Raw genomic sequence first — 23,475 nt, 5'->3', positions numbered from 1 at the left:
GTAACTGGAATTGAAAAGTGTGAATTCAATCAAACACCAATAAATCCTCAATTATGTTTAATAAACTGTTGATACATACAGCATCCTTTCTGAAAAGCACTGATATAACAGGGAAAGTAACAATGATTGCAGAAATGACCAATGCTGGACATCTTTGACAAATTAGAGTGTTGTTCATATTGGTTTTGGCATCCAACAGTTTTCAGTTGCTTTGTTGCAAATTCATTTGTGAGGATGAAAAGCTTGTTTGGCACAAGTCAAGAAACAGTAATAGGTTTGAATCTAAAAGACCTTGACTGGAAAGCAATTTGTGAAGTTCCACAGGTGTTAATTCCACATTTTACTTTCTCACTAAATAGTCAAACCATCATTAATGATCTTTGGTGAGAAGACAGTCTGAGGGGAAGAGAATGGGCCTGGTCTCTGAGGGCTTAATTAGTTTTAATTCGTCTCACTTGGCTCCTTCATGATTAACACTAGCCTTTTCACCCTCCTGAGAGCCAAACCGCCTCCTTCGCAACTGCTCGCCTTCCCTTGCTGACAGACAAGTGAGCATTTAAATAATGTGCGACAGGACTGAAAGACTTGTTAAAGAGGAGCTGACATGATGTTGAGGCGCATCATCTGAGCTATAAGCGCCCACGTGTTATTGTGTTGCCGTTCTAAGAGGCTGTTGTGAAAGTCAAGGTTGGATCTCTTGTTCATCACAGACTGATAGAAACTTTATTTTCATCAAAAGAAGATTTCCTTGTCTTTATACTTTTCGGAGTTGAAATTACCGAAATAGAACAGCCTCATTAATACAAAGCCTCCAAACTATATTTTGCTCACTTTGACTGTGGCCTCATTACGCTCACAATTTGGATAGCTGACGTTGTGACACTTGGAATAAAATCTCTGTTACGGAGGACGGTAATTAGAAAAAGCACAAAAGATGTGAGCCACTGAAAAAAGAACATGTGCATTCTTCACATAAAAAAGAGGTTTTATGTTTCCAAATTTGCCCTTGGGCTGTCTATTGGTTACTGTAGGCCCTGGTGCTTTGCAATATCCACATTAATTACAGGCTTGGCGCTCGCCAAACCTCAGCTGGCAGCAGAGCCAAGAGTTGGAGACCGACACAAAAGAAGCGGCGCAAACAAAGAATGAAAAATGTTTGACTGATATTTTTCCAATCCTAACGGCAGACAAATGACTTTTTATTAGAAAGGAAGTCAATATTATAGTCACCTCACCTGTTGAAATATTTTTAGTGTATTTCTTGAATTTCTTGAATTCATCCTTTTTTCAAGCCAATTCAATTAGTTGAAGTCACCCGTGGACTGTCAAAACATTGTCTAAGATGAGTGTATATTGAGATGTTAATCAAATCACACAATTGTCAACTTCTGCTTTTAAAACGATTACTTAATCGCACCAAAAATATATGACATCACCGATACAGTGTGTGCACAGTAAGAAATGAATTAGTCTTAATACTATGAAATGCATCGAGATGAAAACCTTTCACAGTGACAATGTTTTGTGACACATTGAATAAATCTTTGCCTCCCATAACAGTATTTGTCAACTTTCTTCTGTTAAATAAGGAAAAAGGTGGAAAAGTTAATGACCTTGTGGACATTTAGGGGCCACCAATATAGGAAGCCTTGTGTATATGCTGTAGTCTCCTGGTTTAATCTTAAATTCACAACTTCTAGAAGACTCATTCATTTTGCCCTTTTAATTTAACATCTCTTCTGAGGAAATGTAAAGGTGTTTAAGAGTCATCACCTTTTCAATTTCTTAGACAGAGCCATTCATGGCCAGTTCATCTGCCCCTCATCCTTTTAATGACTCTTGTCTGAGAGCGAGAGGAGCCGACAACCTTGCGTCTCTGCTGGTGTTAATGATGGTTAACACGCAGATGTCTCAATTATTAATTGGCTGCGAGCGCTTCGGCCAATCAGAAGTTGCCGAGGTCAACCACTGTTAATTTTCTTTCTAATTTGTTAGTAACTGTGAAAACCACGTGCATATAAAAATGTATGTAGGGGTTTACACTTTTAAATATATTTACGAGGGTTCTTGTAATTAGAACATTTCCTGCATTTCAGTCTATTATAAACTATATTCACACCACAGTTAAATCTCTTGACTCACGGTCAGTCTGAAGAAAGTTGTTCAGGAGTTGAAATAGAGGGAAACTGTTCCAGGAGTCGACAGGCTGGACCTGTAGGGCGGCGTCCATGTCCACTTTGTACAGAGAGAGGAACATCTCTGCATGCTCGGCCATCAACTCAGGCCACCAGGAAAAAGCCTAAAACACACAAGTAGAGAGTGGATCAGGATGATTCATGTTACACACGACCACTGAAGACCAGCAACACACAAGTGATTCAAGGAATCCTGACATGAATAATAAAGGCAGCGATCCCTGAACACAGGGCCGGGGCCCGTTACCATTTCACCAGGTACTTGTTACTGGGCCTCGGATTTTACCCTAATTAACATTAGACTATTGTCTAGCTTTTTCATTTTTGCAGAATTTTATTTGAAGTTGTCGAAGCAGGTGTGTGCTCATTTGCATTTAAAAATAATACCCCCCCCAAATATTCAAGAAAACACAAAGAACCTTGGACAAAGTCTTCTACTTAAGATTTCTAGGGGGTTTACATAAGACAACATATAGAGTGAGAGACGCAGGTGGAAACTCAAACTTGCTTCACTAGTCGTGCCCACTATAAAGTACATGCCTCGAGAGGGAGTCAGTTGTGTCTTATGAAAGGCTGTCAGTGCCTTGAAAGTTACAGTGGAGGTGGTTAAGTATCAACATAATGCATTTATCATGACTCACACAGAGGGGACTGAGGTATTGAGCCTTTAACTCTGTGCCATAGTGCGACACTTCCAAACACTATGCACGACTTCTTTCATGTGACTTCAAAACAGTTGACCACCCCAACTTAATAAGAACAGAGCTTAAAAAATGTAAATAAATATAAGCAAAGGAATGTTTCTAAACTCAGGGAGGTTGTCGAGGCTTTTAAACTCACTCAAAAAGAAAAAGCTGAGAGGTCCAGTTAAAAAAGCACCTGCAGATTCACCAATCTAGGTACCGCCAGACTTAAGAGCATCTGACTCGCTACCACAGGAGCTCTGCATGCCCAAGTGAGAAGCGAGAAAAGTGCAACCCCAGATGTTCTCAGGTCAGGGTTTGTGGAGGAGGAGTGAGCTAGAGTTCTCCCGTGCCTTTCAAACACCTCTTAAAGCCAGTAACAGGAACACCCTCTCACTTTTGCAAAGACAGAGAAGAAATACAAGACATGACACGACTCTTTTACTTGCCAAGTTGCTTGCTGCTGCTGAGAGTTGTCAATAGAAAAGATTACACTTCTTTAAAGTCCTATATACAATATTTAATCGTTAAAAATAAATAATAGTGTGAAATAAAGCTGCACTACATTTGAAGTGGATCCATTGACTTGATTTGAATTCATTGTGGCTGTAGCTTATCTCATTTTTAAACCTGTGGTATATAGAAATGCAAAACAATTGGGTCTCTATGGTTCAGACCTCTTAATAGTCACACTTTTCCTGATAATTTTACAGAAAGATGTCAACCTTTTAGACCTAAACAATATCATGATCATAATCATAATCTAAACGTTTACTTTATGATTGTTACATATTAATATCCCTTGTGTTGTCTCTGGGTTACAGTGAACAACCTCTGCATACATGTATGTATTTAAGGAAGCCAGGGAGGTCGTTCATTTTGACCCAGAAACAAAACAAGTGATACCTCAAACACATTTGTTTTCGGCTATCGGGTAACTTTGACCCCGAGATAAGAGACAAGGGTTAACAGAGAGGTGCAGATACACCAATGATGTTAAGAAAATGTTAGCTATTGCACATTAAGGCGTTGCATGTGTCTGACTTGAAGTGTTTGTAATTCTGTAGAATTGTCCGTTTTTAGCAGAAGCTTTCAGAAAAGGAAAACAAAAACTACTTTTTTTAATTGTAAACAACAGAAGATGAAGCAGACCTACAGGGTCATGCTGCGGATGCTTAAAACAAGCAATTACAAACAAAACTATTTTAGTTTTCTTTTTTACGAACTTCATCCTACACACAAAACACGAGCAGGAGGACAACTAGAGCCATTTTTAATTGTGGTCTTTTTCAGGTTTTATTTCATGAACAGCAGGACTGGTCGTTTAATGGATGTTTATTTAAGATACTGTCAAATAATATATTGAGGAAAAAAGATTTTGACTCACTTCCGTCTAAATAATAATAGACAAACTTGTTCTTGATGTGAATCGTACTCTTTTTACATGACATAACCAGGCATGTCTATAGTCAGGTTCTATCGACGTTCATCAAAAAGAAATATATATTAAAAAAAAAGGACATTGAAGTGATATAAATGTAAACATCCTAAGGATAACTTAATTTGTCATTATTCCCTCAAAAAAGCAAAACGATGTGGAGGACTGCCGTGGGTAACAGATACACGGCAAATGTTTATAGAAAAGTTCTTTGACAAGCAGAGATTTAACCCTAAACTGAATAGTTAGGAAATATGAAATCTTCCGCACTACAGAAATCCATTTCACAAAGAAAGTGTAGAAACTTCACATTTTTCAAGCTTCTGACAAAAGAAAACGGTTGTGTTTTGTGATTTTTATGCGACTGTTGAGTGAACTTTTGAAGGTCACTCAGGATGTTGAGGTGCGTCAACTTGGAGGATAGAAAAAAATGATTTACTGGCAGAGAAAAAAAAAGAAAGGCTTGAAACATTCAGGAACATTTGGCAGCTAAATGACAAACTTGGATAGTTGAAAATCCTTGAAAGAACAGTTTATTTTTCCTAGCAAACACAGGCGGATAATAGCCAAGTTTGTAGAATAAAATGTAATCTGAAGTGCAGTGTCTTTGAGAAGTAAAAGAAAAATGACTGATTCAAATCTGATATGGACTTTGCCTCTGAGATTACTGTTTAATACTCATACATACTACATTGCATAAAATGGTATTGAAACACATTTGGCATCGGATTGACAGATTAAATCAAGCTTAGGTAGAATTTGATTAAAAGGCATCGATACATTAACTAAACTTAAATAAAAAACATGCTAATGAAAGCAACAGCAAAAGCACATCAATTGATGCGTATATGGCCAAAATTATGGAGTAATTCCTAGTCAATCTTACGAGGAAAGATAATTTATATTCAAGTATTGAAAAAGAAAAGAAAAGAAAAATAATTAAGATATAATAAATATCTGAGGAAAATGTGTTCTGTTCATGGATTAGGTAAATAATGTTATATTATGGTTATTTTTACATTTTATTGTATGAAAATAACAAATATAATAAAAAGATTTTTCATTCTTGTAACATTGTGATTGTCTTTTGTTGACACCATTTCAACAGGGGATTAAGTGGGATGCAATAATTAATGCACCCACCTTACTAATGCTGCCAACAAACTAGTGAACTCCCATGATGCATTTCTGCAAGACTGCTATCCTTATTTACAGCTGATTGGACACTACAATATTATATGCTCTTATTTATTTAAATAATTTGCAAAACTAAATTTAACAGCTACAGACAATTGGTTTGATCAAGAAAAAATTAAAACAAAGCAATAGTAGTCAGTGAAATGTGAAGCAGATTTCATGTCCTTGATGTGGCAAAAAATTGATTTGGATAAATAGTTGGTTTGAGTCAACGAAGTAAGTTCATCAATTTTCTGACCTTTTGACATGCCTACAAGAAAGTTCTACAGAGGAGATTTTCAGTTTAATTATTTAAAAAAAAATCCAATTTATAAATGATTCAAATGTATTTACTTATTTATTTAATATTCAATTTGTTTCAGATTTATTTAGCAAGTATTAAGCAATCCAAATCACAGTTTTTTATAGTTTAGTGAGTTCACAGAATCAGTTAAAAGAATATTACAAAGCTGACCATTCATCTGAGAAAAAAGCACTATGTGAAAAGAAGCAGATCGATGTTACAAAACTGTACTTCACTGAGGTCCTCTTCAATCCTCAACATGAAATCCAGATGAAGGAGCTTCTGTATTTCTGTTTGCTGTAACTACTTTTGCTTGATTTATTGGACATGTATTGGACGTTGAAAGGGATACATTATTATTAAGGACAGGTAGAGTAGCTAGTTAGATGGAAAGAACAGCAAAACTTACCTCACGTCCCTGAGACGGTTGCAAGAAAGAAGGAGAGACAAAAGGCATTTCAATTAAAGTTATTTAACTCAACAGTATCAAACTTTTAAGAGATGCCTGCCAGAGACGATGCAGTCATTACAGTGTCCTCCTTAAAATAAAGATAACACAATTATAATTTGTGTCTCGATTTAGCTTACGACAGCTTGTGTTCGTCCTCTTGACGAAAAAGTGTGAACCTGGAGCAGCGTTCGTTCCGTAGCCATGGCAGCGGCAGAGCGTAGGATGTTAATAACTTTCAAACAGATGCCGCGCTGCAGACTGTCACCAAGGGTCAATCAAAAGTGACACAATCCCAACACCTTTGATTGATCAGTTTTACTGGTGCGTGTGTAAGTGAGCTGCAGGTGCATATGTGTGGTGGGCGTTGTTTCCCATCACTGCCGATGATACGCCGTTTACATGCTGCCAGCACGATTAAACAAATGGACAGTGATGACTAAAGTGAACACGAACAATAATGAAATGATCAAACTATTCGTGGAGTTACTCTGGCTGAAAATGAAATACAGGAAATAATCAATATTTGTGGAAAGGATTTCAAGTGAAGAATCAAGTCAATGTGAAGCTTTGACAAGGGTTTTCAGAGAGATTGTCTTACATATGCCATGGGGAAGGTTGGGAAGCTGGTCGGTAATTCTTAGTTCTATATAAAGATATCGTCAAATATTCAACTACAGCATTTCATATTTAATTTTATTTTCTCAAATATATTTTTTGTTTTTTTCTCCCTAAAATGTATTCTAAAGGAATATGTTACCTCGTAGTTAGACAAGAAAAAAAGACGTTGTGATCTTGAAGTTATTCACTCCATCAATTTTTTCAATCTAATGAACTCATATTAATATAAATTCTCATTAACCATATGTATTCAAAATAAATCTTTCTAACGCATTAGAAAAAGAGCAATTGAAACGTAGAGGAGTTAAAAACATATTTACATGGCAACCATGGTATTTCCAGTGTGCTTGACGACAACAATAGTGTTAGAAAAAAAGACAAAAACCTCGGAGTGATGTTCATCATTCTGCTGCAGGACTTCTAAACAGAGTTCTCCCAGCCGCATCATGTCCTCAAGCTTTTTCTCTGCAGAAGCCTGTGGATCCACTGAAAAAGAAGAGAAATATATGGAAATGAAAACACCAGAGAGCAACCCTTTACCGTCATTTAAGAAAACGTAAGACCTTCATATGATGTTGACTTTAACCATATTTTTTTCTTTAGAATATGAACTGTTTGCAGTGCAGTATTTTTTACATGGCATTCGTTTTTTTACATGCAAACTTAAAACGTTAATGCAAATGTAAATATACGAAGAAGTCTCAGATGTCACAAATCATGCTTTCCAAGCTTTTCCTAAGCCAAAGTAGTGATTTAAAACTCACATTTACATCAAACAAATACACTGCATACATTAATCAGGTTCTTAATCATTACGGAACGCCCCTTTTTTTCTTTATCTCAAAGTACATTCAAGAAAGCACTAAGGCAGCCAAGGCCACTTCAATAGCTGCCGAGAGTCAGTAAGCCTGCATGCAGATCAGTGACATGTGCAGCTGAATTACTCTATATTATTGAAGGTTTAAGGGGCTTTATAAATTATTCTAGACGCTAGGCAATAAAAACTTCTATATATTTAGAATTAATTAAGTACGAAAATGTACCAAAGCCCACCCATCTTTGTTTTGTAGCCAAGGCCAGGTGAAGGGTATTTTATCTACAAACCTTCCTCATAAACGTAAAGAAAAGCAGAACAACACATGCCAAGACATACAATTTTAACGTTGTTTTAGTGGCCGATGAACACCAAATATACTCCAGTCCCACCTTTTATTTCAGCATATTCTATTACTTGAGTGTAATTTATTTGCGCTGCCTTCTCCAGACATCTCTGCACCAGTTGCTTCATCTCCTCAACAGGAACTGGAGTAGTAATGTCCTTCATTAGAACCTGAAACCAGAGCAACATACAATATTATATAAATTGTAACTATTTAAATATTATGTATTTATTTTATTTATTACATATAAGCGCTTTGTTAACTTATTTGTATTTATACTTTATATACATTAATTATTATATCCAATATTTATAATGTTATTTATTTATTCAGTTTATACTATATTGCACTATTTTTAACTTATTAATATTTATATTTATACTTTTTATTTATACATCTCTGCTGTGTTTTTTAACGGTTGCCAAGCAACGAAATTTCGTTGCCAGTTTCACTGCTTTGTTTTCTGTGCAATGACAATAAAAGAAAGACTAAAGTCTAACATCAGACACAAGGAACAGTCAAAATGTGTGTTTTCTATTTAAAGACTCTCGTTTACCCGCTCCTGTAGGGACAGCGTTGCCTTCAGCGCCCCATCTGGTCTCCCGAAGGGAAAACAGTACCTGCATGTGTGTCACAGTGTGTCAAAATTAACACAACAGAAGTAGGACAATCTTGGTCATTGTCAAAGAGATGGTCGTAGTTAAACAAGGTCATGTTTGTGTTTTTGTACAAAGCGGTTCATGATGGATCCACATCAAATGAACAAAGAATTGATCGTTAAAGTCTTGTATTGTTTATACAATGAGTTGCTTGGAGGTGGATACTTCTGGGATTGTAATAACACAGTAAAGAACCTCAAAGCTTGGCCAAAAGCAGAGTGGGCGTGGTTATGGTAAACAAGATTTCAACTCCAGAAAAACAAAGCATTTTTCATTTGGCGTGGCTTAATATCATTTTTTAATGTAAATATTTCAATGAAAAAGAGAGTTTTATACAAACGGACACATACTGATGAGAACAATAGAGTCCAACATCTATTTATTAGAGAATTAAATCAACACATTAGTTGCTCTTTAAATCATTGCACTCAATTATCTAAAATAGATTTTTGGTCAAGATTGTACACTGTTATGCATTATATTTAATTTAGTTATCAAATAGTTTGAGTGAGTCAAAAATAATTAGCAAATAAATACATGTTTTTGAGTATATCGTACTATACTTAAACCAACTTTGACACACTTTGAATATTTTGCAAAAGTGTTTTAAGTGTTTCTAAATAAAACACCTACGGCTCTAAACAAAGCTTATAGTTAAAGTAAGTAAGAAGTTAAAACGATGACGGTTAAGTAGTCTTTAATCTAAAGCAAACTATTTAAACTTCTCTCTGTCTGGAACACATTAACATAATCCAAGCATTGCTGCAACCCTTATTTACCAGCATTAGCTTCTTGTTGAGGTGAGTCTGTAATGACTCCTGCTGATTGTCCCTCCCTCCCTTCTTGTCCTCAGGGACCAGATGGAGGGCCCCTCTCTGGTTTGAAGAGCCGGGGCCAGCCCACAGTTAAGGGCATTCGTCTATTCAGACGAGTGGAGCTCATGGTCTTCAGGCTGTTGCTTTCACAGCAACCTTTCAAAGCCTTGACACGTCTGCATGAGCACTGAATAGCTGCGTCCAGAAGCAAGGAGGTCTCCTTAGTTGCAACGGACCCCCGTCCTGCACCTGTTTCCACCCACAGTGGCTTCATTTGTCACCACAGAGACGTTCATAAGACGATGCTAATGCCATACGCAAGATACATATTTGTCATCAGCATTCAGTTTTCTACTGAGCCAAACGAAACACGCAGAAGCCCCAAGCAAGCAGGAGCTCCCTTTCCAGATTCCACCTAAAACCTGAGGCCAGTGTAGAGACACAATCCCTCAGGGTCTAGCAAAGTAAGGAGAGACTCTTTCGCTTCCTCAGCTCACAAAGTAGAATCCAGGAAGTTTGAATCACATTGAAAGTTTGTCTCATATCAAACTTGTTGTGCTACAAGTTGTACAATCGATGCATGGCTGTTTTAATGTCATGTCTATCCAATTCACTTGCAGAAATCAACTGGTTTCAAGTCGATTTTTATAACATTGAAACCATTAAGGGTGTGATCAATGTAAGTGTCAGTCATGTTTCAGATGAGCCCCATTTTTTGGTTCCTTTTCTTCTTGGAGCAGTCAAAAACAACTGTTTGCAGAGCATCTTTAGGATTTTAGAATGGCAAGAAGGACATCAGCACTCATGCATTCCAAATGGATGTGAAAACAAAAAGAGCAGAGAGATTTGAAACAAATGATCTTGACCAGTAACTGATTTGAGTAGTGTGTAGCAAACTACAGCAAATAAACTGTTAGTAGTTATTGAAGAACTCAACCTGAAGTGCGTGATCTGGATCTCCAGCAGAGACATGAGTCGGTGCTTGATTGATTCAAACTCATCCTTCTCCTCCATGGTCACTGTTCCCATCCCATCAGGCCTGAGGGAGAAGAGAAAATAAAACATATTGAACTTAAATTAAATGTAGTAGAACTAAGTCAAGGCTGAGAGGATGCTGCCAACCTGGAAGGTTTGGGTTAAGAGGAAATGAAGTCAAAAAACAAAAATATGGATCGTTAGTAGGAGCACCTCGGAAATTTAACACACTAGTAACTGAAGGAATTAACACATTCCACACATTAGGACCAACTTAAAGCTGCTCTTTTAGTATGTTATGCATTGAATTGATTAGTGTTGTATTTTCTACTGGAAAAACATTTGCTTACAATTTTTTTTTTTAATTCATTAATGTACAATGACTTTTAATTCTAACAAGTAACTCAAAATGTCTCGTGTTTTTTGCCATGCCTTATAGTTTTCTAAAACACTTATAACGTTAGTTTAAATAATAAAATATTATGAATCCTACCACTCAAGAATTTGAGTTGGGGAAGGCATTGAACTGTTCATTTTGAACATTTCACACATGGTTCATAGCTCTGGAACGAATCCATGCTTTGAATTATATTACAGGAAGTCTAGATGTCTTAAGAAGGCAAAAGGTTTGTCTGAGAAACTTAAGATGATTTCTTTTTTCATGCAAGCCTGTAACAGTTGAGCTGTTGAAGGTAAAACGGGGATGCTGAGGACACGAACATCCATATATTAAAAGTATTACTGTGTATTTAGACTTCCTTCAAACAAGTGTTTTCCCCCTCAAAAACCTAGGCAATCAAAAAGCCTCACTTTGCACCATGACCTACGAGTCAACCAATCAAACAGAGACCTTCTCTTCTCTTGCACAATAGGGTCTGCAAACAGCAAAAACTAGAAAGAGAAATATGTTGGTTGAGCGCTTCATTAATGCTTCTAAAGCATTCATTCCCTCCATGCTTTTGTCTGAATAGGCACTTTGGCAAAAGAAAAAAAGGTAGAAAAATGCAATCAGCCGCCAGCAAGCACGACCAGCCTTGACTTTCTGTGCGCCGCTGAATCAGAAAAAGCATCCTCTTCAAACGACACTCGCACTCACTAGAGGGAAGAAGCGAGGAGGTTGTCTGTTAATGAGGTGCGCTTAGAAAAGCCGGCGCTAGTTCAAACCCAGACTGCCACGCCTGCCTCAAGTATCAACAACTGCAGCGAGCTGCTCATGGAGAAACACAGACGGGAACCGCAGAAAACAAGCCTTGTAAAAAGTGAGAGAAAAAACAAAAGGATGAATGTGGGAGAAGATGGCGAGTCACGGAATAAGTTCCACTAAATTTTTATTACAAAGCGATAACTTTAGGTCTGCAGTTACAAGTACTTTTTCAAGCTGAATCTACATCTCTGTCTAATTTCCCAGAATAAAGAGTACATTTGAAGAATTTTCAGTAGAATAAAAAGGGAACAAAACACAAAATAACGTTTATTGATTGACCACAAATTGTTAGTAACGAAGAATAGTTATTTTTTAAATAAGTGGTTGATCTTCTGAGAACTACCACCAGCAGGAGAGCTGTGAAAATTCATTTTCGTAACCAACCCACACACAGAGCTTGTTTAATTATTTGAATTGGGTAAATGGAAGACCAAAACATTAGTTAAAGTTTGGGTGAAGTAATATGTTTTGACTGACTTCAAATCCTTTTTTGGCATATTTTTATACGTTTTTAATGCAAATATATGTACAATTCAAATTTTGGAAAAGTAGCTCGGGTTATAGAGGGAATTTTCCAGCACCGTCTTATTAAACACAAGTGAAAATACAGAGAAATAAGTTTGGATCTGCGCGATTTTTTACATTGTATGAGTTAAGCATGATGAATAAAACCTCATGATGTATGTTAAACTCCTCATCTGTGTCGCGTCCTTGTTTCAAACAATCTTTTGACATCCTTTGTATAAGAGAGCATCTCATAATCGAGAAGTCAGTGCCAGCGAGTTTTTAGAGCTTCTACACAGCAGTGTTTCTGTCTATTTATTTTGGAACGTTTTCGCCTACGAGCCTTTTTGTCGAAATTACTTGGTTTGCTCCAAAATTACATACGAAACATACTGACCACTTGTGTTTTCAAATAAATCTACAATCTGACATCATTTTTAAAGTATCTAATATGAACAAAGCCAGAGAGGCTTTGTACGAGTGAAAGTTATTGTTTTACGGATTATACAAATAACTGAAGATTATAATTAAAACATACATACTACGTAAAATCTTTTCCCAAAATATTTTGATTACCATTTTGATTATTATTATTATCATTATGATTACTAGTTACCACTTCACCGGTAGTTTAAGATAATACACAATCTTAAATAAATATGTCAATATTGACAGGGATGTAAAAGGTTTTTAGAGGGAAATATTGCTTTTTAATGCTTGTATTGAAAACCTATTACTTCAATAAACAAACTTTGACCCTGGAAGAGCCAACGTACACAAATCCCTTCATTTAAAATGAGCCGAAACATATCTGTTATAGAGTGTGCTGGCAGCGAGCCAGATTTGCATGCACACACACCACACGGTGGTGTGTTGTTTGATTTAGTTGCTGTTCTCTCCCTTCGCCGCAACATTAAATCCAGTCTGATGCGAGTTCATGCTTGGTCTCACACAGTGGAGTGGGGAGCGATGCGACAGCTTGTCGGGGTTCAGACACATTGTTGCTGTTAAATGAAGCAAGAGCTCTAGAGCTAAGGCTGTAGAAGAAAGGGCGGGTGGGGGGGCTGATGGAGGAGGAGGGGCTGTAGACTTAGGTTTGTGTGTTTACACACTATATGGATCAAGTGTAAACGATGAGTACCATGTCCACCCGGGGGGACTGACCAGACCCTGGAGCGGTCTCATGTCAGCTGACAGGACTCACTGCTAGTCTAGCTGGACGGGCGGTGGAAGGTGGCAGGTTACTGGGTGCGGTTGCCACTTCCTCTTACACGGTGAGGTGAAGGGATAAGACTGAGTGGCAGGTGATCACCTCTCTGGCGAAGGAGGCAAGGGGCTGCCATGGGAAGGGTTGGGGGAGGTAAAAGCTCCTGTCACACAAGATGATGGCAGTGGTGTCGATATTCCAGAGAAGACGAGATCACACATGACACGTAAGACCCACACGTTTGTGTAATGCTCCTTTAACCCCGAAGTTGAAACGCCTTGTGAGACAAGAACACACACATAGAATAAAGAGTTTACTCAAGAAAACACATTTGTAATAAAATGAGACACAAACTGTATAGTTAAAGAACGAAGGTTTCTCTGTTTTGTTCTTTTGTGTTCGACAAAAAAAGATTCACGTTACAGAAAACATTATCATTTTACATGCGAGAGTAATCTGGTAATCAATATAGTGTAATAAAGTTGTGTTTTTATTCAATAGAAGACTGGATTCCTAATGATTAAAGTCTAGCTATTCAAATGTATACTAAATAAAATTTTGCACTCGTGATCTGACATTATCGCCTTGACAACCTTAGTATCAAAACACCTGTTGATATCTACATCTGTATGTACGCATGCATAATTATAATATATATGTGTGTGTAAGTATACATACATCAGACAAAAAGCAAGGAAATGTGTGTAAATGTGAAAGTATAAAAATATTTGTATATTGCACTTTCAGGAATTGTATCCTCATGTCGGAAAAAAAAATAGGCTGATTCAAGTTTACCAAACCAGAACCTTTTCCTTAAGTCAAAGAGTTCAAAGAAAAGGGCTCTTTTTTCCACTCTTAAACTAATGACAGATTTTACAGAGTTGATAACTAATGTGAAGCAACAAAGACTATAAATGCTCTCCTTTGAGAACAACCTTGACAAGGTAACATTACCTGTGGGAGGCTTTCAATTCAGAAAAATATATTTGTAAACATGTTATGCTCAGTCAGAAGTTTTCTAAAGAAAAGCACAGTCTAATTCACTGCTTGTATCTTAAGTATTAGTCAAGTACTCTTCAGTTGATCATTCTGTGTAGCGGCTCTTTGTCCGCTCCCATTTTGTGTCTCGTAGCGTCCCTGGGGGGATAAACTCAAGTTTTGTAATTAACTTTTTTTTACACCTCCTTAGCTGCCAGCCAGCCAAAAAAAAAATGTCCCAATCCACACCCACTCAGACTCCGAGACCCTGAATGGGCATCAATTATTCAAATTAGTGTTCCAACTGACAAAAAGCCAGTTCCAGTAATCCCAGTTCCTGCTCCCCCCTCCAACTCATATCTGCCGAGTTGTTGCCGATTAGTTGGGGAAGATAATCATTATGCTTTCTAATTGACTAAATGAGTCGACAAAGGAAGAAAGCACGGATATCGGTAATTACCAGCCGGGAGTCAAGCGGGGCTGCCGAGAGTGAAGTGGAAAAGCGAACCACTGGAGTGATGTTGATGCCAACAATTGGCCGAGAAACACGGAGGTTGCTCATATGTAGCATATGTAGGCTGTAGAGTCAAGCTATCAACTTCTCTCTGAGAACATGTGCATGTTTCACCATCCAAGTCAGTGCACAACTCTTTATCTTTATGCTCTTTTTGTTCATTATTACACAGATTTGATCGCCTCAGCTAAAGGGAACTCATGCAAAAATCAACCAATAAATGTGTTAAGAACGTCTAAAAAACAGAATGACCAGATAGCGACTATGTAACGCCGTTGGGTGCATGACAAAGACATACAGTGCAACACACCTGCATGCACATGCTGGCATTAAGGTTAATGAGAGTCAAAGGAGCAACACGGGCAGAAGGAACATGGACATGCTGACCTGCACTCCAGACTGATGGCAACCTTAAAATGTGCTCGGAGAAGCCGACGATTTCTGTGAAGCAGCAGTAAGTTCGCGAGCAGGATGGCAGCTTCTGAATTGTGTCTTGATTGAAGTGAACTTTAGATACGGATATTTGAATCGTTAAATAATGGAATAAAACACTTTAACTTTTGATCATAGGTCAGTAGGATTTTCAGGTTAACAATCAAAGTAAGAGACCATGAAGACACCACTGTACCGGTTTCCATGGACGTGGGAGGCACAGAAAGCATAACTGTAGTGAAGCAGTGTTGGATCCACCAGCGTGTTGTTCTCTGAATAATCCATCAGATCCTTCAGGTAGCTGAGGTGTCGGTGGCAGCCTCTGACGCCATAGCGAGCACAGTACTCATCCAAGACAAATACTTGACCTGGGCTGAACCATCCCTAAAAAGAAAAAAACAAAATATGTCATAATAATCATAGGCAATTTATCTACAGTGCATTTTAAATTGCAGACTTATGAGGGGCCAAGAAAAGCACATGGAAGTATATTTGTTCAGATGGGAAATAATCTAAAAGACAAGCTAGATGGAAAGTTTTTATTAAATCTTTATAGTCATACCAAGAGAACCACTTCCTCCAGCTTTACTTTGAACTAATTATTATTACAATATACTCAGATTTGAAGTACTGACCAAAATAGTTGCTTTTAACACCTTCCTGTTGCCATTGGAAACCCCTTTGGTCAATTGACCCAAAACTAAAGCCCTAAACAATATCTTAATTACACAACTAACACGGGAAAGAAGGTCGGGAAGATAATCAGAAGTTCATGGACTCATTCATCCTTTGTGAAATCATTAAATTAGGCATGAAACTTACAGTGCTAATTAACAGTCCAAACACAGGGAGAATAAACAAATTAAATAAATAAATAATAAACACCTGAGCTAATCCAGCCCACGCTAACCCTCACATACACACACCATAAACACTATATTTGTATTTAATTAGAAGTGAAATCATAGTTTAGTGCCAAGTATCTAATGTGCCCAAACCATCAACACCCTGGTGCTTCTAAAGCCATTACAATCCAAGAAACAATGTTGTGTCAGAATCATTGCCTGAGTTGAAGGGTCATGGGCTGACCCGTCTCTGCCAGTGTCACATAAATTAGGTTTTGATCAATGAGAGGACTTTGAGATCAACAAAAGGAAAGGCATATATTATTTATTTATCCAATTTAAAAATGGAGACTTAAATTATGAATCTAAAATCTTTATACTTGCAACTTTTTATATTTAAACATGTTGAAGGATTTATATACTTGCTTAACCTTAGTTGAATGTCAAAATATTTGTTCATTCTACAAGAAAAACTCGGACACCTGTAATGGGCAGAAACTGGATTTCATTCCAGACAGATTTATCGACACATTTAGGTGCATTTCATCATCAAGGTATGTAGTATATATTTTTTTAATCATTTGATAATTATCAACAAATGAAAACAGGCTAATGCGAGTGTCACAATGGCAAATGTCAGTCTAGAACCTTTTTTTTCATTCAGAAGTCTAATTTCCACTTTCTCTTATTTGTTTTCTTATAGATTTCCTTCATCTGCAGGCCACTTCAGTGTGTCCCCCCCTCATCTCCCCCTTCAATCCTCTGCTTGTTTGTCATTTTCTCCAGTTCCTCGATATCTTTTTCCTCCGTCTGTGCTCTTGAGCTATTAATATCGCACCACGGAGGGATGGAGGGGCCCGTCGGCAGGCGTGAAGCGACAAGATGTTCCTCTGTCACAAACAGATGGCGAACTCCAGTCTTGGCGCTGACCGCTCAATTAGTGGCTAACAAGCGGTCTGCCTCGTTAGCTTCGACAGCCACGGCTGCATGTCCAAGTGCCAGCATTCGCTGCCTCCCACCAAGAGGCACGGTGAACCCAAAAAAGTGAAAGCCGGGGATGAGAAGACAAAAACAAATTCTACTGGCCTTGAAGTAAGAACCACATTTATAAAAAATTAACACACTATCCTTTTTAGGTTTTAATTAGCTAACAATTCTTCTTTTCATTGATTTGGCCATGCTCTAAACTGTCTTGAAGTAACTTTTATCAAATCAATCAATTTAGAGGTCATTATGAAATGAAGGAAAATATATTCAGTAATCTATAATGGAGACGGTCAGAAAATTCTGAACACAGACAATATTGATCATTTAAAAATCCCTTTAACTACTGATTTTTAAATGAACAATCTTCAGTGAATTACACAACAAAATAAATCATTACATCATATTCTGTACATTTCTGACAACCTCTGATTTATCTTGCAATGGTTTGCATTTCCCAAAGAATTTCAAGTCCTAAACATCCGCAAGATAATTTGCCAAATTAATTCAGTCTTCATCAGCTTGTCCTTAAATCAACAACCTGCATCAATACTGTGGTCTTAGTGGAGGATGATGCATAATGAATAATGTCACTCAACATGTTTCAACAATGAATCTAAATCCATTGTACAACTCTGACTACGATCTTATAGAGGCAGCATATATAATCCAGCTGATCTGAAAAAACAAAAACATCCGTATGTTTAAATGGCTTTTCATTCAACCTGATGAGAGGTCATAGTAATGAGCTCTGCTGCACTCTCACACTGGATTGATAAATGTATGTTATAATTGGCACCAACATGAGTGATTTAATAGGTGGTGTGAAACATGCTGATGCATATAAGCTGCAAATCACAACTGGGTCTACAATGGTGCAGGACCTGCGTGATCCTCATTAAATAGGTGATTGTTCAAGTGGTCTTGATGGAAATATGAGAGGACATCTGCTTCTAATTTGGGTAGAATTAAAGACATTTCAGACGAAGCAACAAGAAGTCTAAGCAAGTCAGAGTAAAGACTGTTAAATAAAAAAAGAGAGGTAAATATCAGTCCTTAAGTTTTCAGTGGTGAGCCACCATGATTTCTTGAGTAAGGCAGAAAAAATTTGAGGTCATATGTCACAAGTGAATGTGATTCAAGAATAATATATATATATATATATATATATATATATATATAAACAAACACCCACTCCACTGCATGCACGCACACCCACACAAACAATGTCTGCCCCTGAAATAAAACAAGCTTCAGGAACAAAAACAATAAACGTGATTCATTTATTGAGTCGTACACCAACAAATGGTTTTATATTTCTTGATATTATGAGAGCACGGTGTCAGTTGAGGTGAAACTGGTCCCCAGTGTTGGAGTGGTTCACAGCTCTCTGTGCACCAGTTAAAAAACAAGTTTCCTCTGCTGTTGTTGGTTTTCAACTAATTGTGACTCAAATCTGAGCTGAGTGCTGACATGAACCTGCACCACTTCCTTAACAGATGTCTCACTCCTCCAAGGCAAAGGCCTTTTCTCAAACGGGTCTGTTGAAAAGGGGGCTCAGGTTGGAACACAAAGCCCTCGAGTTCTCACAAAAGGCAAAGGAGAGAGAAGCTGGATGGGCGGAGTGAATGGTTGCCTCTAATTGCGGTGTAGAAGGAGTCCTGGTGAGGCAGGTAAATAAATGAAAGAGGCACAGATGTCCCAGTCGTGGACATCTCAATGTTCATCTGGTTTTAAATGATCACAACACAACACATGTACTGACAAGTTTAGTGCCCTGGTGCACTGCATCAAAGTCCACTTCCTGTTGAGAGTAGACATAAACCAGTCTCTGACTTTCTCCGTTGTTGCAATAATACATTACTTCTTCACCTTTGAAGAAAACCTACTCTTCCACGGTCAAAAATCAAACGAGAGGAGATGGAAAGAAGACCTTAAAGATTCTGAGGTCATATTATTAAGAACGGAATGATTTCAAGTAGCGTATGAAAAACATATCTAGCAAAATATCTCAAGTACTTCTGACTTTTACAGGCGAGTATTGGAATGAACCTCAGGAAACATATACATAACAATTTTTAGCTTAATAAAAAAAATAAATCAATGCTAAAAGATCAATTACTGTATATCAGATGTAGAAGTATCAATTATTTCCATTCCCACCAAATGGCCCAGATGATTTCATGTCACTAAATGGTAACTTTCCCTGACATATCTATGTATTCAGCTAACACATAGCGGCAGGCTAAGAAATAGCATCCTTGACAAACAATAGAGGCAGAAAAATGTGATTCTAAAAAGCTTTAACTAATGATTAACAGAGACATTCTTGAAGCATTTTCTACATCTTGTTCTGTGTGTTTTGTGTAGTAACCAGGGACAACCCAATAAAGACCTCCACATGGACAGCTCTTCTGATAATACCTTTATTGTAACGTAAGATATGTCTGTTATTGTTCATCAGTAACTGCTATTTAACCGCTGTCAATCCCCCTATGGAAGTGTGACTTTGTTTTGTTTGTTTGTTGAAGTCAAAAGTAGTAAATAGTAATAAATCTCCAGCAGTTGGTTAAATGGCTATTTGTCGACAAATGAAAACGCCAATTTGCACTCCTCTAGTGCAAGCTGAGCTCCCTCCTCCCTTCACCTCTCTATAGCGTCACCCAGCAGTTGTCCATGAGGGTCATGTTCCTATTAGGAAAGTATTGATTAGAGCATTTAGCCCCTCAATCAGACGGAAAGAGAGCCCCTGGGCACACGCATGCATGCACACACACACACAAGCGCACAACACATGCTTATCCTCAAGTTCATATATGGCAATGTTTTTTTCTGGGACTCGCATCAACTGCTTTTGACAAGTCTCTCACAAAAACAGGTGAAGTATATAACAAGGCCATTCATGCGATGGATGAGGAGTCAGATGAATCATTCTTGAACATTGTTCAATACCATTTCTGATATAAAACCAATCATGTGATTCTTTCACAAATTAAAAACTTGATTCTTGTTAAATACGGTCAAAGGACAAATTTGAGAGAATAATTAAATACTAGCTATGATGGCCTCCATAATAAATACAATTGAAAATACAGAGAAATGAGTGTGTGTGGATTTTCTTCACTTAATATTAGTTAAGGACAATGAAACAAAAACTGAGAATGACCATATAGATCTCCAACTAAACTGCCATGTACTCTATATGGATGGAAATCTCAATGATTTTGAAGCATTATTTGTTAAAGAAAATGTAAATGTTTTGAAAGAGAACTGTAGCTCTCCTCAAACAATAATCAGTCTGTGTGTTTTACACTCAACAATCTAAATATGGAATATGCAGAAACAATAAAGATGAGATTAAATAATAATTAAAAACTAATCCATCTCGAAAAGTCATTATTAAAAAGAATTGAAGACGATTGAAACATACTGAATATACCACCTGTGTGGGTAAAAAAGAAGCTCTAGAAACTCGATACTCTCTGAAGTTGAGAAGGTAGGTTAAATCTCAGACACATGATTTGATTTCACATTTTGTAATGCTGAACATGAAGGACAAAAGTGCCATGTTATCTCAGTTTTAGGAATCAAGTAGGCTTTGCATAACATGCGTTTTCCTCTGCGAAAAACAAACTTTTGTTCATTGTTGTGCACAAGATCCACTAACTGTATTTGAACCCGATTAGTGATGTCATACCTACCCTCAAACAACTAACTTCATGTATTCTCGTTAGCCTAAAGAGTTCCAGGTTCAACTCAAAGGTTTTAATAGAAGTAAACAGAGAACTCTACCAGACAAGAGAAGGAGTCGTTCATCCTGTGCTGCAGGGTGTGCTTCTGTAAAATGGTGAACAGAGCCGTGTGATCGAAGCGGCACGGAGCGGCAGAGATGAGCTCTTCTACGCCGTGACGTTGAGAAGGATCCAGGCCTGAAATAAATAAAAGGGTAGAATAAGTGCTGGGTATTAACATGAAGAAATGCATGTGACATAAATGCTAGCGACAGGAAAGATGAAGACAAACAAAAGTATACAGTGGGGAATCAAATTATTAAAAGAATGACTTTATTAAGGCAGAATTTACTTAATCCAGGAATATTATGTGGAGCTTTCATTCCCCTTCTCTGATCATTGTCTCCTTCTTGAGAAGTGACTAAAAGGGAATATCAAGGGAAAAATCAAGATGGCAAAGGATATGTTTCGATTGTAGCCACTGACTCTAAATGAATCAATACATTGCTGATGTTAAATCTAGGGAAGAAAGTCACACCTGGTCTTCATGTAATAGTCTTGTGCATATACATGCAATTTGCTTTTTGCAAATTGCAAATTGTACCTTTTTCATTGAATAATTAAAACATCTTTATTTGATAGCAAGTTTATGTTGTAACATAAAGTTCATCAGAAGAAACAATACATCTGTTGGACATCATGATTGAAGATGGACATAGAAGCCCTCTTTTAATATCTTGGACAAAAATAGCAATTCACTGATGTAGACAGTTTGGCAGTGTCAGCTTGTGGTGCTGTGGTTAATCATTCCCACCTCGGTTGGCTTCAGCTTCTCTGTGAAGTTGTCAGCTGACAACATGGGTGATGTGACGAAAACAGAGAGCGCTGATAAGCAACCCAGCCAGGAAAACGAAAAGTATGACTCAGATTCTGTATCTCAGTCATAATGTATGACAATCCTACAAAAAAAAGAGTCGAATCGTATCAAACCTTTTATAACGCAATAAAAAAAAAAAAGAGAAACCAAAAAATATTGCAAATTTAAATACATAAATATTTAATCTTATAAAATAAAATAAAGTAATTATATTTCGTATATTTTTAAGTTCAACAATCTACAGCTTTAAATGCAGCGAAACCAAAAGACACAAAGAAACGTGAACGCATACTTCATTCCGACCCATTATATAGCGAACAAATAATAAATGTTCAAGAACTCAATGTTTGGCCAGTGTTTGTGTACCATGTTTTAACTGGAAACTGAAATGTTTTATCTCGGTCCACTTTATCCATGAGTCGCCCGAAGCAATTGATGCTAACGAGGCTTTAGGGTCGGAAAGAATCAACAGAGAAAGTAAAAGCAAGAAAAGAGGTCCAGGCCAGGACAAACCAGGGTTCATTTTCAGTCCTTTCAGGACCTTCTGTTAATGGCCCCATCAAATGAAAAGCCTAACACTCTCCACTCTGCCATTATGGTGAGTACATTTCAGGATGGGAAGTTTCTGAGCGTGACACATGGCCCCACAAAAGACGACGACTCGCAGAAGAATGCCGGTGTTGCTTCCATCGTCTGCGACGCCTCCGGCCTCGCGTCCAAGACGAGCACTAGTGATCGCTTTTTCATTAGCACTGCCATTTTGGGGTTTTGTGTAGACTAGGAGAAGCCCGCAAGGACTCTTCAACATTCGCAAATGCCCAACCCCTGCCCCCCCCCTATTCCACTTCCTTTGTGGCTTTTGTGCAAGAAAGAAAAAAAAGACAGCAAAAGTGAAATTTCCACAATCAACTTTCAATCGACGCCGTGTTTCTTTTCTTTGGAACTATCCGACTTTCCTTATCTGACCGCCCTTTGTCTGCTGTGGCCTGCTTTCTCTCCGTCTAATTCCGATTTAGGTCATTTTACATTTGTTGCCTCCGAAACACAGGATTGTCCTACATGTAATTTGCAGAAAAGACATGGAGCGAAGGACTCTTAAGAAAACGAGACAAAGAGATATGGATTGTTGCTGATAATAAGGGGAGGGGGTGCAGGGGAAGTATTGATTGAGAGACAGACGGTGAGGGAGCGATGTTGATCCCTGTCAAGTCCAACTTTCAGCTATTATCTGCAGGGTGAGTGCGTGTTAAAGGGGCAGGGGAGGGGGTTTGTGTGAAATAGAAATATGGATGACTGTCATTGCTACTGGCACAGATGGTGAGTTCGGTTTCTTCACTTGGTGTCTTTCACATGAAGATCACCGAGTGTCAGAGCGTCATAGTAAAAGGGAAATAAAATAGTATTATTGGAGTAAATGACACAGTTGACACTATATTATCGACGGGCCTGCAAAATAGTAAATTGTTTTTGCAGTTACCTACATGGCTGTTAAAAGCCTGCAAATGGGGTGTTGAAAGTAGGATTAAGTAATGCAATCATATGTGTTGAAGCGGTTAAATATAAATATAAGGTTTGTGTAAAGAAAAGGTTTCCAGAAAACAGATTCATTGTGTACTGTCGCAAAACTGAACTTGCAACCACTTTGTTTTTTCCTTTTTACAGGCACATTAGTATTTTGTAAATTTAACACAGAACACTATTGAACATACTTGCACACAACTGCAA

At 37.7% G+C, this 23,475-nt stretch overlaps 1 protein-coding gene across 4 annotated transcripts in view; it reads right to left on the bottom strand.

Moving 5' to 3' along the window:
* cadps2 (Ca++-dependent secretion activator 2) overlaps positions 1-23,475 on the bottom strand; it is a 112,982-nt gene that overhangs the window by 27,255 nt on the left and 62,252 nt on the right. For all 4 annotated transcript variants that reach the window (XM_087796604.1, XM_087796605.1, XM_087796606.1 and 1 more), the window contains exons 12-18: positions 20,935-21,071; positions 15,510-15,697; positions 10,437-10,538; positions 8,582-8,645; positions 8,072-8,195; positions 7,251-7,351; positions 2,143-2,299 (exon numbers count right to left, since the gene is read on the bottom strand). In XM_087796604.1, the coding sequence (XP_087652730.1) occupies positions 2,143-2,299; positions 7,251-7,351; positions 8,072-8,195; positions 8,582-8,645; positions 10,437-10,538; positions 15,510-15,697; positions 20,935-21,071 (873 nt within the window). The remainder of the gene's footprint in view (positions 1-2,142; positions 2,300-7,250; positions 7,352-8,071; positions 8,196-8,581; positions 8,646-10,436; positions 10,539-15,509; positions 15,698-20,934; positions 21,072-23,475) is intronic.

Source organism: Callionymus lyra, chromosome 8 (assembly GCF_982586985.1).
Source record: "Callionymus lyra chromosome 8, fCalLyr1.hap1.1, whole genome shotgun sequence".
Lineage (NCBI taxonomy): Eukaryota > Metazoa > Chordata > Actinopteri > Syngnathiformes > Callionymidae > Callionymus > Callionymus lyra.
This window is presented reverse-complemented; position numbering and strand designations above follow the sequence as displayed.